Source organism: Archocentrus centrarchus, chromosome 16, assembly GCF_007364275.1.
Source record: "Archocentrus centrarchus isolate MPI-CPG fArcCen1 chromosome 16, fArcCen1, whole genome shotgun sequence".
Classification (NCBI taxonomy): Eukaryota; Metazoa; Chordata; class Actinopteri; order Cichliformes; family Cichlidae; genus Archocentrus; species Archocentrus centrarchus.
Genome location: NC_044361.1, coordinates 25,852,511 through 25,869,127, shown reverse-complemented (window position 1 = coordinate 25,869,127; position 16,617 = coordinate 25,852,511). Strand labels below are relative to the sequence as shown.

The following is a 16,617-nucleotide window of genomic DNA, read 5'->3' as shown; positions in this document are numbered from 1 at the left end:
AAGCGAAAGAGAGATGCCTGAGAGGTGGTTTTGCTGGTTCAACAGCTACAGTAGCCCACTGAACAGAGGGGTCAGCATCTTCTCCGTGCGTGAGTGTGTTCGCATGTCGGAGATTGCACTTTTGAGCGTGAGTATGTGTGAAAGTGCGGGGAGTTGGTGGGGGGGGAGGTGGCGTGACAGAGAGGGAGGCGTGTGGTGAAGACAAAGCGAGAGGCTGTGCGTGTTTGTTTGTCAGCAGCTTCACACACTATCACAGAAAGAGACACTTCACTGGTGCTGTTTCATCATTTTCTCCCATTAAGTTTATTTTGTTGTTCTTTTTCCAGCACATAAAAACAAAACTACCAGATACATAAATTATCTATTGTACTATCTATTGATCATCATCTATTGTAATTACTGTATTGAAAGATTGTGTGCAGTGACATTTGACTTCAGCTCAAGCTTATCTAAAATAACAGGCAAACAGATGTGCACTTAACGCAAAACTGTACATGAAGAAAAAAAAATCATAGAGATACATTTAACAAAATAAACCATATTTATGTGTAAAATGACCAGCTGGTTCATTAGATAAGAGCACAGGGATGGGATTTTTGCCCAGTATGTTTGCAGCCACCTGCTCCGTTCAGATAGGGCTTAATGACAGCACTGCTGTTATTTTTCCATGTATTGAACAGTCCCAGTGCGCCTCACTTTTAATTACTCCTAATCAATGCTGTGAGCACGTCATTACGCAGCAAAAAGCTTTACGGCCTACACCATTAAAATCATAAGTATATGTACCTGTACAAACTAATAAGCCTCTTGTCGGGAAAAGACATTAAATGGAGGCTTTTATTCATAAAACTGTAACGTTTACTTGGAGTAATAGGATATCTGTAGTTGCAATGCAGATAGGCCATATTCCATAGCGTGCTCAAGAATCAAAAAATGATGCAACTGTCATGTGCGGACTTCCTTCCGGTGACGTTACAGTCCAAACAGTGTGAGCCTGAGTGGGTGGGTGTTTGGGTGGAGCAATGCTGTGGTCTGCATTAACTGTCACGTTGTGCTAACTGCATTGTTTAAGCATCTCAGTGGGTCATCTGAAGTCACTGGTGTGACGTTAATCCGAGAGGTCAAGCCAGGCCAGAGGAGTCTGACTAAACGCTTCCACAGGACGCCTCTCTTATAAAATAAATAAATGCCTAAAAATGGCTACCCGCTCAGTTAGCTTTACTGTCCAAATGTCAGAATAGAGAGCTAAGACAGTCACAAAAAATAGAGTGAGATAGATATTCAAAAGACACATTGTAGGTGTAATGGGCATTACTCAATGCTAAACTGGAATTGGCATCATAATGATAAGATGGCCTGTTTTTAACATACTGTGTGGTCTGTATAGCTGCATGAATGAAAACCAGACTGGTAAAATATCACTGGTAAATTACATGTGTGCACAACATGTGATGATCTTAGTTTAAAGTAAAGGAAAGTAAAGCATCTTTCTTGGATAGTCTAGTACTATAAAAACTAGTTACATGCATAGAGATTTTTTTTTTATCATGTTCATACTACAGTACCTTTAGATCAAGTTAAGTCTTATAAAAAAGTCTAAGATGGCAATCCATAGTATCGACTATGTTTGCAGTGTTGATACACATTCTGTGAGGAGTGAGCTAATAGACATGCATCAAAGAGAGTGCCTGAATATCGAGGTGTCTTGGCATTTTCATGTAAACGTCAGAATTTGGTTATGAGAGGTGTAATACTCTTTGCTAGCTCTCAAGTTCAAATTCTCTGCTATAAAACTACAATCAGAAGGATAACAGGGTAAACTGGGTAGACTTGGAACGGTTGCTGGAGCAGATTTGGGAGCCATTTTCAAACAGCGGTGAGAGGTGACGGAGCAAAGTCTGGGTTGGTGAAGGAGAAGCCTTGGAAGTCTTCCTGGTTGATGGCTGCAAGTACATCCGGGTCTGAAGGAGTGAGCGCTGTTTGAGCGGCCGTGAAGAACTTGTCAAAGTTCTCACCTTTCCTCCCACCCTGGTGATGAAGAAGAAGGCACGTACACACAAGACTGAGATTAGGGCACATGTTCACACATGCACGATTACATCCACAATAAACTTTCCCCCAAACAGAAATCTCATATTAAAATATTAAACTATAAAAAGAATCCACCCCCATGTCTTTTTTCTCACCCATACCTCTTTTCTTTTAATCTCACTACAGAAGCACATATGAAGAAAGCTAATCACATGTCGTCTCCAGCTGCTAACTGCATATGACAGCCATTGTGCTGAATGATATGAATCTCATTTGGCTAATGGGCCTGGCCTCTAACCCCTGAGCATACTCGGCTCACTCAAGGCACACCTCACCATCGGCCAGTGTGCTGGCACTTTGGCAAGTGGCAGGCTAATGATGACATACATTTGCATATGGGAGGAGTAGGCAAGACCCCAAGGTCAGAAGGTCTTGTCTGTTATGACTGAACTGTCTGTTCCTGAGCTCTCAAAGCCCATCTAAGAACTCGAAGAGGTGATAAATGAGAGGAAATAGTGGGGGGATTAAAGAGAGGGAGGGAGAAGCAGAGAGGAGAAGAGGGAATTAAAAGGCCAAGGCAATGTGGAGGAAACATGCGGGGAAACGAGGGACAATGTGGGAGTCAGAGAAAAAGGAGACAGACGGAAGAAAGTGACAGCTCCAATTCCCTAAAAGTGTCCTCAGAGAGGCAGAGAAAAGCAAAGAAAGAAAGAAAGAAAGAAAGAAAGAAAGAAAGAACATTTAACTGAACTGACAGTTCTGGGTTTGAAGGGTGGTGGGATTTCCAGTCTTTCCAGACGGTCCCAGTCTATCCAGCGGAAGAACGGATGCTCCCTGATCTCCCTCTCTGCATCCTCTCCTCCACCCAGGCGCTTGGCTGGGTGCTTTGTCAGGAGCTGAGTCAAGAGAGGAGGAAATGAGGGGAGAAATGCAAGAAAAAGAAAATAGGCTGGGCTAATCATGTGATACCATAAATGATTTCTGTTTATGATCTGCCTCAGTTAGAGTAGTTCATGATAAGCTTTGCTTTATTTTAGAATATTATTCAAAATTGTGTGCTGTAATCTGACTCCTTTGTTTTCTTGCATATGAATGCATTTTCATTGTGCTTTCGGTTTGAAAAACTTTGACATTTTTGGGAAATATGCTTATTCATTCGCTTTTTTGCAGAGATGAAGATCATTAAGATTCTCCTTTCTCTGCACTAATTATGAAGCCACAGCCAGCAACCACTTAGCGTTGCATAAACACGGGAAACAATGAGAAACAGTTAGCAAGGCTCTGTTTGTGAGTAATTAAACTCAACTACCAGTACAAAAACATGGAAAAAAAAAAAAACTGAGGTGTAAAAATAAAAAGTTATGTGCAGAAGAATGAAGTGTACTGCCTCCAGCATCATAATTAACAGACAGCTGTAAAAGTGGTGTCAGTCCAGCTCTGTATAAAGCAAATTAACATATTTCCTAAAATGCTGAACGATTCCTTTAGGCAACCAACTCCAATCCTTTTTTTTTAATGTGCATGATTAAAGGGTTATTTCATTTTCTGATTTACAGTACATGAACTTTTATCTTATTTGCCTGTGTGTTAAAAGTTATGTGAGGAATGAACTTACTCCCTTGCAGATAGCTACAGCTTCCCGAGAGAGATTTTTCGGGTATGAGACGCTCTGCTCCATGATGGACTGAAACAGCTCCTCCTCGTCAATGCCATCAAATGGTGGCTTAAAGGAAAAGAGAGTCAGAGAGTTTAAGCACAGACCTGTGGGCAAATTGATAACAAATATAATGAAATTAAAGTTCTTTGAAAGTCTTTTGAAGTGATTGCAAAGGACAAGTACTGGAGGCGTAAGTGTCCGTGCACGCTATTGTTAGGATTAAGCTGAGTGTTACCTGTCCTGCCAGCATTTCGTACATCAGTACTCCATAAGACCACCAGTCCACTGCTTTATTATATGGCTGATACGCCACAATCTATAAATGATGGAGAGAATATGAGAAGATAAAAAATGGGGAAGAATGGCACTGCAGAGATAAGGAAATACATTTTTTTTTTTTTTTTAAAGGAGAGGAAGAGTGATGGAGGGCAGAGTTGTAGCAGCTGGCTGCTTGGATGATACGCAGCTACAAGAAACAGCAGGGGTGAAAAACAGAGAGAGAGGAAAGGAGAAAGTGTGGGATTAGGGAGGGCACACGTATGAATGAGCTCAGAAATAATCAACACACGGCTTTAGATTTGCACTTGTGTTTGCAAGCTTGTGTGTTTGTTTGTTTCCCTGATGTGTGTGTGTGTGTGTGTGTGTGTGTGTGTGTGTGTCTGTGTGTGTGCCAGGAGGGGGGGTTGATGTTCAGATGGGCACGAGGGAACAATCCCCAGCCCCTGGGGAAACATATTGCAACTCTTCCAAAATGGCAGACACAGGAGAATCAATGGGTGTTTACATAAGAGAGTCAATACCCAGGGGTTCCACAGCAAAGGTTTACAATATCAAAGACGTGCACAACAGTCACATCCTCACTCGCCCCCCCCCGTATCGTTCAGCTACAAGTCCACCAGCCAAGATGTGCCTTCACGCTTTCTCTGAAATAAATTGTTTATGATCACTTCACACAGAAAGGCGCGCATACATATTTCAAACAATTTGTAAGGTAAACATTATACAGGCAGACAGTTATACTTTGCATATCAAAAGGATGTCAAGCAAAACCACCTTCACTTTTTTCATTATTTCACTAGGGCTCATATTTGCACTGACATCAGTGACACTCCTTTTAGTCTTTTCAGTGCTCCATCTCATTATGTTCACATAATTTCAGTTCTGTCTTGAACCACAGACAGTTGCACATGTGAAAACTGAAACAGGATTTCTTGGTTAAAAATTCATGGTGACCGTTAGAATGAATTTTCCTAGCAAAATCCACTTTTCTACTTTCAATATTAAAAAAATACCATAAATAGCTGAGCAAGGCTGTGCGCTTTTTGCTCACCTTTTTCGTATTATTCTCCTCTGCAGCACGACACAAATGCATTGTTTGTTTTTCTTTGACTAATAAACTGAAACTTTAAATGAAAACCTACTTTATTTTACAAATGGAGACTGCTGAAACCCCGTAATAACTTGAAATAAATGAAGGAATGACAATTTTGTTCTTTTTTTATACATTTTATGAATTAACCTTTTAATGGCAAGCTGTCAGCTGTAGTGCACTATTTTTAAATAATGCCGTATGCTTGTAAAACAAGGTCTCTGAAGGACAGTAGTGATTTCTATGCAATACTTTCATAGTACAGCCACACACCACTGCTAATTGAATCATGCAAAGTTAATTATTCAAAAATGCTGACAAGGTCAGAGAGGACGGAAAAGACGAGAAGAACTGCAGCGAAGCAACTCGGCGTCTCGGAGCACCGCAGAGCAGGTCAAGCAAAGTAAGAGGGGTGAAATGTGGGAAAATGAGGGAAAATAAGGAACAAATGAGGGAAATATTAGGAGTGACTGTGGACCATAGCATGAGGGCAGTGGTCATGGTACCTCGGGGGCAATGTAGTCAGGAGTGCCGCAGAAGGTACGCGTGGTGTCACCCTCGAACATGCCCTCCCTGCACATCCCAAAGTCTGCTATCTTTATGTGGCCCTCGCTGTCAAGCAGCACATTATCCAGCTTTAGATCCCTGAGAGGGAAGATGCACCACACAGGTATGAATCATTTTGATAGATGCCATCTTTATAACAGTCATTAGCTACAAGAGACATGATAAATCTGTGTCATGTCTGTGCTGCATGCAGACTAAGACGAACATGGGCAAACCAGGCCACGTTAAATGAGGCAGCCCACTTCTTTACCTGTAGATGATGCCTTTGCTGTGGAGGAAGAAGAGGCCGACTGCTATCTCTGCAGCATAAAACCTGGAGGTAGAGAGGAGGAGGAGGAGGGACAGAGAATCAGCTAATTCAAAAGAGGATGATGACAAGAGGTTAGAAGAGAGGGAACGGAGCTCGAGAGGGTGATGAAAGGGAGAGCAACCAAAGAGATGAAAGGCAGGAAAATGAAGAAAGAGAGATGGAAATGAGCAACAGGGCGAGAATTAGTTTTAGATGATTGATCAAAGATTATTGATTAGAAGAACAGCCAGGGGGAGGGAAAATGTAGATGATAAGATTAGTGGGAGGAGAAAGTCGGGAAGAGAAAAGGGCTGGCACTTGAGTTGATGACTTTTTATGAGTCACCAGGTATAATGAACAAAGCTAAGAGATGAGTGTGTATGTAAGAGAGCAGAGAATAAAAGGCAGGAAATGAGACTTTGTGTAGATAAGGACGGTGATTAAAGGAGCTTTTTGACTACATACGCTGCGTGAGGCTCTTTGAACTTCCCAACTATTTGAATGTGAAACATCAGGTCTCCTCCGTTGACATATTCCATCACATAATACAGTCGGTCCTGGGGAAGCAAAAACGCACACATGCAAAAGCTCGTCATACATAATCGCTTCTTGTCCAAATTAAAAAGCAATCTGTTAAAGCACCTCCTTCAGGACCGAGGACCTTGTTAAAGAAAGCAAGCTAATTATTTCATTTATTAATCGAAATTCGCCCAACCTGGACTGAAACAACTCCTGGGAGGACTATACAGCCAAAATGTCAGGCAGCTTTATGGACAATTTAATGAAATTTAGACAGTTCATTTGGGAACCCACACACCTACACACCTCAGTCTGGAACGCGCAGTAGAGGGACGTGAGGAAGTGAGGACGAGAGGGAAGTGCAAGAACCCTCCTCTCTACTAGAGCGCTCTCCGTGTCCTCGTCCTGGAAGAGAACATCTTTCTTCAGCACTTTTATGGCAAACAGACGCTCGCTGCCTCGCTCCTCTGCCAGCAGCACCTGTGCAGGAACAGGAAGAGGAGCGAAAGTTTCTGAAGCAACAAAGAGACAAACGTGTATCCCCAGAGTGGTAAAGGAGCTACCGTCTGTCTTCAAAAATCCATAAAAAAAACAAAATGTTTACAGAAAACACAGGACTGACTTTAAATATTAGAGAGTAAAGAAAGTACAATTTCTTGAAATTCCAAATTCACTTTTTGAACATTTCTGACACAGTTAACACGACAGCAACAAACCAGGAGCAGTTTTTTTGTTGTTGTTTTTTTTTAACTCTGACACAAAATCGACACAAAAATATTCAAAAATGCAACTTCTACTTCACTTCTCACTCCAAAGAGAAAAATGCATGCACTGTAATGCATTCAGGTCTGAATGTTTTTCTTTTTTATAGGTTATCGTATTAGGAGTGACGAGGAACAATAGTTGGGGGGAAAACTAGTTCTACTGTTTAAATAAGCCACTGTGCTCTTGAGGAGCAGTATTCGTGCACATATAGTGCAAGAGAAAAAAAAACATATCTTTTCAAAATGCACATGTATGGTGGAATAACTCAACGCAAAGTTTAATTAAAGCTGAAACAGGCCTGAAGGTTTCAAGACATTAATGTCTCAAGTGGAAAAAAAAAAAAAACCCAAAAGCTGCTCACATGTTTTAATCAGACATTAAAAACACATTTTCTCACTCCTATGAAATTGGCTGCTCATGGGTAGCTCTGAGTGCTAATGGTGCTATAATTTTCCAGAATGAGGGCCACATGATCCAGGTTTTACTGAGATGAATTTGGTCAAGAGCACTGGAAAATGCTGACAACAACACTGTTTAAAATTACCAGCCCTCAGTGCTGGGCTGCAAGACTGTGGCTAGTGGAGATTAAGGATCTCATTTTACTTCTAAATAGAGGTGAAGAGTACTGAAAACTTCACCCTTTCATTTTTATAAAACAGTGCGACTACGCTAAGATGACTCCCTGTGTGTGTGTGTGTGTGTGTGTGTGTTGTGTGTGTGTGTGTGTGTGTGTGTGTGTGTGTGTGTGTGTGTGTGCAGGGCTATTGATGAACTGCCAGTCAGCAGGAGAAATCCCACCATCTGTGATCGTGTCTCCTGCGCTGCTTCGTGGTTTCAAACCAACTCACATAAAAATAGGACTCATCACCCTTCAGAGTATTACAAATCTTAAGAGCATGTACTTTTTCTATTTGCCGCTCTTGTTATCCCATTTCCTTCTTGGTCATTTTGTCACTTTCTGCAGCACAGTAATCCTTCTCTCTTTTCTCTATCACTGTCTGTCTCCTTCTCACTTTCCCTCACTCAGCAGCCCCGGGGTCTGTCTCTCCTTTCTTGGGGCGTTTTTTTTTTCCTCCTCACATCTTACGTAAGACGAGTCTATTTCTCCTGTCCTCTGTAGACTCTCCTCTGACAGTTATGAAACAGCACAGGGGGATTTCAGAAGAGGAAGAAGGACTCAAAACTCCTCTCTCTTCATTATGCTTCATCTACTGGGGAATTAAAGAGAAAATGGAGAGCAAAGGCTCCCTTGAAATGAACACCTCCAGGATGACTGCCTGTGTGGCATGTAGGAAGCTCACGACTGATGACAACACAAAAGAAGCAAAGGGTTAAATGAATCATTTGGCAGCAGAAGTAGAGACAATGAGTATGTTAGTAAGAAAGGGTAATTTTTTTCTGGTTTGCTGTGCTTGGGAGCTGCTGCATGAAATGCCACTTGAAGGTCAAGTCCATCGATAGAAGAAATTATTTAAAGCCAGGAATAATCTTTGCTGTTTCCAGCATGAATGGCCTCTTTGATATCATTCACAGTTGCTGGATAAGAGGTGATGATTGTGTGTACAAAAGAAAAGATGACATTTCGTTTACCTTGCCAAAGCTGCCTTTTCCAAGAACCATGAGGAAGTTGAAATCGTGGATGCCCATTTTAACTTTGCCAGGGCCCGGGGTGTGGACAGGGATGCAGGAAGGGACGGGGGTCGGGGACAGGGCCACAGGGAATGGTTCAGACAGAGGGACAGGCATTGCTTGAGGCAGAGAAGGTGTAGTTGCATCTGGCTGAGGCTCCTGGAGAAACATAATGGGATGTTTGAGACATAAATGACACACACAGATCCATAAAGCAGAAACACTAGACAAACCAAACTCCTTCCTACCCCCAGTTTTGGACTGCAGTCAGGCAGAACAATTCTGCACCCTGGTGGATGCAGAGTGCAACAGAGAAGAAAGGGCACTCAATATAATTTATTATCTAATTATTTAGTTCTAACACTGGCATTAATCTTCCAAGTTTTTTTCTTAGATTGAAAGCGGGACAGTTCAGCAGGACATACGCTGACCCAGTGTGAGCTGTGGCAGCTGCTGTTTATTAGATGTAGGTAATTATAAGTTGATAAAAGCTATGCCAAGGTCTAAGGATGAATGGTCAAAGGCATGGCAGAAAATAAAGGGTTGCTCCACTTCCCAGTGAATACAGGTATAAATATCCCATCACTTGCTTTTTGTTCACCTTGAAGACCATCTGATGGCTTTATGTCCATATAAGGCAGAATGTTGCCTACCTGCAGGTCTGGGTCTGGCACAGGAATGTTGTAGTACTCTCCCTCATCTTGGGCCAGCAGTTTGAACCAACCACTGATCGGACGCCTGAAGATCTCACTCACACCAAACGACAGCGCCCCCATGAAATCGTTCCTAGACGTCCGGTCCCAGTCCCATACCTCCACAGACAGACGCCTGTCCCACTGGTGGCCACGCACTGAGCTGGTGAGTCAAACACACACACACACACACACACACACACACACACACACACACACACACACACACACACACACACATCAGATTTACTGGTGACAGTTTGATACACAACAAAATACAAAAACACAGCAGGAAATTATAATTTTTCAACTGCATGACCTTTGTTGGAATATCTTATTTCTCCTGGGTATCAAAGATGCATATATAAAAAGGTAAAGGTCAACGCTATTGAACAATCCTATTTTATTTTTTTAGCAAATTTGGTGCAAGACCCCCTGTAAATTTTTCCACCTTAAAGTTCACAAGGACTTACAAGGTGAAACTCTCATTCCAGACGGGATTGAGTGTTGAGCGGATGGTCTTAGTCTTCTGTTTGCTGTGGCTCTTTGGGTCTGGAATCAATTTCAATTTAACATACGGGTCTGACAAGCCATTTGGATCCATAGGCATCAGGTTCCGAGCCTCCCGAACTGAAACAACAGTGAAATAATAAAAATAAGAGAAATCTTACATTTCCTGCAGAATCCTGCTTTTTTTTTTTTTTTTTTGGGAATCCAACAGGTCCTCTCACCTGTGACATAGATGTCCTCCTTTTCTCCTCTGATGGTCAGATGGATTCTTCCTCTCTTCTCTGTGTGATCCTGGCCACATAGACTGGGGACGCTGGTCTCACATCGCCGATGGACGTTCATGTCACAACCTCACCATACAAAGATAAACAAAACACAAACTATGAACAATTAATTTGTAGTAATTAGTCTAAAGTCACTAGCCTGTTAGCTTTCTTTAGCATAAAAACTAAAAATATGAGATGAGGAAGAAGGGGTTGTGGGGCTAACTAGCATAATGAGCAAATTTAAAAATGCCAAGTTCTGAAATTATTGGTGTTAATGCACCAGACTTTCTTCATGGGGGTATAGCAGGAGGTATAGCAGCCTCCCGGAGTCTTCACTGGTTTCCAAACTCTTCATCTTCTTTAATTCTCAGTAAGAAGGTTAACAGTCTCATTTGCCAAAGTGTCTGACTATTCAGTTATCTTAGAAAAATAAATAAATAATTGGAACAGCATTCTTTCTCCAGGTGCGAGTTATAACAACATGCATATGTAAAGTGATTTTTCATCCATGCATAACAGCTAAAAAAAATAAACGCACAAAGCACACAGATTCTCATAACTTGCTGCACTTTAATATGGATCGAGGTGAAACTCACTGGTACATTTCATGCCCTGGTGTATGAGGCCGTACAGCAATGAGCCGCAGTGGTCACAAAATGTGGGACTGGAGTAAGTGTGGATCTTAAATGTGTGTCGACTTTTCAGGTCCTGAAATAAAAACAGAAACACAATCTGCGTTGAGAACTCCTTCTCTGTCTCACGCACACACATGCAATGACCATGGAAGAGGCTGGGAACACACACATACATGCGGAGTATGATTAACGGAGAGAAGATGAGTGGGGTATTCGTGGACAAGCCAATTAGACTTCTCCACTGAGAGGACACACAGTGCATCTGCGAGACTACATGTGTGTGAGCTCGTGTGTGAGTGTGTGTGTATGTGTGTGTGTGTGTGCGTGTGTGTGTGTGTGTATATGCCGTGCACAGAGGGATGAATCATTTTTATCTCTCTTCAGCTCATCAGACCACCCCACCGCCACGCTTCATACACCACCTTCTCCCAAACTGTTTTCCCTCCCTCGTCGATCTGAGTCGCTATTTAAAAACACTGTCACCCTGTTTCTTCTCTTTCCCTCTGTGTGTTCTTTCACTGTCTCTTCCTTTTTCAGTCTTGCTCACACGCACACACAGTTACACACACATTTTCTCATTGACCTCAATTCTCAGGCAGTTTATTTAGCTGGTAGAAAAAAAAAGAGCAAATCTCCCTGAAATCCTCAAAATGCCACACAGAGGAAGACTGTTGCTCTCTCGCTCGCTCCCCCCTCTAATTCTCACTCTTATCAGTCCCTTCTACCCTTCACCTGCGTCTCCCCCACACTCTATCTCCAACTCCCTGCATCTCAGATGCCTTGTAGGATTACATGACATGAGTGCAGACGTCACGGATGGGACTAGGCTGCATGATGCGAAAGATGTATGGACTGATGGATGACTCATGCACACGTGCTACTGTCAGCAAAGGGTGGCTAAAAATGATGATGACGGTGCAAATCTTGACAAAAACTGAAAATAAGAAGGTGAAAGTGAAAAGACACATCTGCTCACATCTGGTCTGGGGGCAGTCACAGAGCCGGGACACGTGAAGGTCACAAACTCGTGACATCTTTTGTGGACCACAAAACTGCAAACTAGAGAAAGCAAACATCTCAAAATGAATCTGTTTTGCAGAAAGAAATATATCAGAGAGGATTAAATGCTGCACGGAAAGGCAATAACGCTAGGTTTATCTCTACCTTGACACTGGAATCCCTGTTTCCCGATGCCCCTGTGTGAAAAAGACACATGGATTAAGACACAAAAACAATTCTCTGCAGTCCCCTGTAAGGTGAAATATTTTGCTTTTGAAACAGAGATATTGCTGTTGCAATATTGTGTCCTGTGCAAAGATCAAGAGGAATGCAGGCTCAAGTGGAGAACAAACTCTCACATCAAAAAACAAACACCAACAACTGGATAAGCAAAGTCATTATGTGTGAAGCTTGAGTGTCTTTCCTTTCAAAGCCTCATCGCTGACTAGGTCAAGCTCACACACACACGCACACACAGACACGCACACACACACATACACACACACAATCCTTCTGCAATGTTGGCTAGTTTCCATGGTCTCCTTAAAGCTTTAATTGAATAATTTAAGTAATTGATTGACTAAACAGTCCACTCAGCAGCTTGCCTGCTGTGGATCAAGTTTTGATTAGAAAGGTTTAGAAAAGCAGACAAACGAGACACCCTGACAGCTCCTCTAGAGTCACATCGGAGAGGCCCAGGGGTTCATAGGCAACTGACCATAATCACTGATCTACAATCAGTTCACCATCTGGCTGAGTAATAATTAAAGAAGGGGTTGCTGAGGGTAATCTGATCCTTGATCAGCATTCAACAGAAGTCTGTGTCTGCAGCACCAAACGTATCAGGCCAGTTCTGCTTTTTGACCAGCAGAGAGCATTAGACAACCAGATATGGAGAGAATTCACAGAGCTGCTTGCTGGCCAGATATCACAGAGAATTTCATGCAGGGGATAACTGCATTTTGAATTAATGATGTGTAATGATGTGAAAAAAAACTCTCAAACACATGCAATTGAATAAAATGCTTGTATAAAAACATCAGACTAACTCTTCCTGGAGCTTTTTTTTATGAAAGCTCTTCATCAAAAAAGACATTTTGATATGTCACAACAGAACAAACACAGGGGTGAATAATAAAAGGAATTATGGCTAAATTCCATTTAGCTGCTGCAGTAGAGAATATATGACTCTCTGTGAGTCATTAGCACTGATGCCTCACAGCAAGAAGGTCCTATATTCAAATCCATCACCTGGCTTGGAACCTTTCTGGGTGGAGTTTGCACATGGAGTCTGCATGTGGAATTGGCAGTCCAAATACATGCTTGTTAGGTGTTACCTAGTAATTCTAAACTGGCCATACGTGTGAATGTGAGCATGAATGGTTGGCTGTCTCTCTGCGTGAGCCCTGCGATAAATTGGCAACCTATCCAGGATGTACCCCACCTCTTGCCCTGTGACAGCTGGGATGGGCTCCAGCCTGCAATTCTTTATTGGAAAACTGGATGGATGGATGCTGCAGTTGGTGGCACAGCGGTGCAGTGGTTAGCACTGTTATCTCACAGCAAGAAGGATCTGAGATTGAACCTGACGGTTGCCTGGGGCCTTTCTATGAGGAGTTTGCATGTTCCCCATGTGCCTGTGTGGGTTCTTTCCAAGTTCTCTGGCTCCCTCCCACAGCCCAAAGACATGCATGTTAGGTTAACTGCTGATTCTAAACTGGCTCTAGATGCTAATGTGAGCATGAATTTTTGTGTTCTGGTGCATCCTGCCCAGGGTGTCCCCTGGGTAGATGGACAGTTTCAGACTATTCTAATGTGGCTCACTATTGCAGCTTACTGGGACACTTGATTTTAACAGTGCCTTTGGTGAAGTTATGATTAGCAAATTTGATTTCATTCTATGCCAAATCACAATTATTTGCTGTTGGATATGTCTTCAGCCTCCTAACATCCACCAGGTGTCCTGGTTAGGATAAGGATTAGGTTAGGATCCAACCTTTTTATGGAGTTTTTTTCTTTTTTGCCTATTTGGCACACACAAGCAGCAAAACTTATAAAAGAGGAAAAAATACATATAAGGCCAAAATGAGACTACATTATGTAATGAATCAACTTCTAGTTTTTTGATAACTCACTTGTTTATATGTGGTTAATACACAACCTATCCCTAATGGTAAGCAGGTAACCAGCAACCTAGATGATGCCTAAAGGTTAAAGTATTAAAACCGATATTTTTTAATTTATGATCCTTGTTATTATGCTAAGACTGGCCTGTGACACTGAGCAATTTCACTTTTTTAATATTCAGACAGTTTAACTCAATTATTACCCAAAGGAGCCAAACAAGGTACAACCCACTCCCCTTTAAGACCTTGACTTAATAAACAAGATATTTACATTTACAAATTAGAACAATCTTGCCTTAGTCTTTAATTAATCTAACAATATCCCAGGGGCCTCTAACACCCTGATTGAACGCTCCTGCTCTGACATCTTGTGGAAAAGAAGAGAGTTTTCAACATCATCTAAGAGCTGCTACCACAGCCAAGACAGCAGCCAGTTGGAGAAATGTCCTGAAAGATACCCAGAGGCTGCTGGCACGTACAGCGCCCTGCATCCAATATACACTCCCACCATATGTCCAAACACACAGCCACTTACACTCACAGTGATTCACACAGACCACTGTGGCTTCAGCGAACAGAACATGCTCACAGCGTGTAGTCTGTTCATACAGAACAGATTTTAAACTAATATAAATGTGGATACATGTCAGAAGTCACAAATAAATGATAGGCACTGCTACATTATATAACTCTTGCTTTTTTTTTTTTGTTTGTTTGTTTTTTTAAAGGTAATGTTATTTTTTTTTTCAGTTATTAAAGTCACCTCTAAATACATATATACACTACCAGTCAAAAGTACTGGTAGTGTGACTAGTACTGTATACTTATAGATACTTAGTGCCTGTAAATGTTCTCCTGTGCAAACCATACAGTTAGCTTTTGACACTGCATTTCCCATATCGCCCAATTTAAATGGCTCATGGTGATCCACAGACAAACACCAAATCCCAGCATTTATCTGACAATAATCTGAAATATCCAAATGCAGAGTCCAGCACCATCTGCAGCAATTACAGCAGATACTAAACATACTAAAACTCCATCACTGCCAAACAGACTGCATTTCAGAATTAGCACCTGCTAATTTTACTGCTCGGTATAGTTTGCTTGTTAAAAAGAATACTACTCAGTGTGTGAAAACAATCCTGTAATGTATTTGGTCTCTGCAGAAGAGTGAAACATTAACCCTTTAAAGTCTCAGTCTGAGTTACAGACTGAATTTTTTCTAGTCCTGCATTATAAACACTCAACTTAGGTTTCTATTATTGTGGCTATCTCAGACTTTGCAGCTTTGATAATTCCTTTTTCAAACTATCCCTCATGAGTCCTTCAAATTTATGAAACTGGTAAACTAAATGGAGCACCCCTTTAAAATTTAATTTTTAAAAATAATGACTTCAGTGCTGGTGCCTGTGCCAGCTTCAAAGTATTTGAACTATGTATGCCAAACATCACACTGAAATAAAGTTCATATCTTAATTAAGTTCTTGTTTGTGTGTGTTTGTAGTGCATATATCAATGTGTCTGCATGTGTGAGAACACATATAGTTCCTAAAGTAACGTCTGGATGATGTGGGCAGCAGTGTGGAGGTGAGGTTATGTGATCAGATCAGGTCAGTGTGGGCAGTTTCTCCAGCAGGCAGCTGGAAGGGGTGAAAGAGAAGAGGAAAAAAAAAAAGCAGTGAAAGTCGGCACTACATGGAGTGGTGGGACGCCTGAGGAGGCGGTGTATGAACTGCTGGGGTGGTTTCTGTGTACGTGAGCAGCTGTGTATGTGTGTGTGTGTGTGTTACCATATGAAGTCGGTGCAGTGACTGCAGAAGGTGGGCTGTTTGAAGAAGCGTGCTGTAAACTGGTGGTCTTTCACCTCAACAATCCTTTTGTGTTTGAGCGCTCCCTTCCTTTGAAACACAGGCACCCTGGGCGGAGGGGAGAGAGGCGATGGCAAAGGGGAGGCACCAGGGGAGGTTGCAGATGTAGGGGAGGCCAACGTCAATGGGGAGAGAGATGGGGATGGGGAGACTGGGGTAGACATGATGCCTGGAGGATGTGGTTAAAAGATGAAAAGGTAAGGGGGAATGGATGATGAGTTTCAGTAAGGAAGGCTTTGCTTTGAGCAGAAGACCTTGAACAGGGGAGATGGCAGAGAGAAGGAAGCAAGGACAAGGAGGAGGAGCAGGAGGAGGACGGATGAAAAGTGTAATGGGTTGGAAGTTGTATTAATGGCGCATGGGATGTAGGGTAGGGAGCAGTGAAGAAGTGACGTGATGAAGAGAAAGATCAAGAAGGGACGAATGGGCCGGAAGTGCAGTAGGAGAAAGAGGGAGCACGGGGAAAGTGGCAGGTACAGATTGAAAGAGAAAAGAGAGATATGATGAAGGAGACAGGGAGGTTAATTCACATACTGAGACAGAAGTCTCTTAAGAGACACTAAACGATTAGAGCAACTCACTGTGTCCCACATACCGCCTGCCCATGCTACCCTCATATCTCCATCTCCCTCGCAGCTATGACTACCCCACCCGCCCCTTCCCTCCCTACCCCCTGGTCGTTATGTCAACTG

The 16,617-nt window shown here is 42.3% G+C and overlaps 1 protein-coding gene across 2 annotated transcripts; it reads right to left on the bottom strand.

Moving 5' to 3' along the window:
• Positions 1-390: 390 nt before the first annotated feature.
• Positions 391-16,179, bottom strand: prkcg (protein kinase C, gamma). Of its 2 annotated transcripts, XM_030748942.1 has the most exons (16): positions 15,848-16,179; positions 12,094-12,125; positions 11,906-11,988; positions 10,891-11,002; positions 10,250-10,378; positions 9,992-10,148; positions 9,480-9,681; positions 8,788-8,985; positions 6,739-6,912; positions 6,379-6,470; positions 5,875-5,937; positions 5,564-5,702; positions 3,924-4,004; positions 3,647-3,754; positions 2,787-2,927; positions 391-2,028 (listed from the first exon to the last, which is right to left on the bottom strand). In XM_030748942.1, the coding sequence occupies exons 1-16, from the start codon at positions 16,087-16,089 to the stop codon at positions 1,867-1,869; spliced, it is 2,115 nt and encodes a 704-aa protein (XP_030604802.1). In that variant the 5' UTR covers positions 16,090-16,179; the 3' UTR covers positions 391-1,866. The 2 variants fall into 2 exon arrangements, with proteins under 2 accessions (XP_030604802.1, XP_030604803.1); XM_030748943.1 differs by lacking the exons at positions 11,906-11,988; positions 12,094-12,125; positions 15,848-16,179 and having other exon boundaries at positions 10,250-10,408.
• Positions 16,180-16,617: the final 438 nt, after the last annotated feature.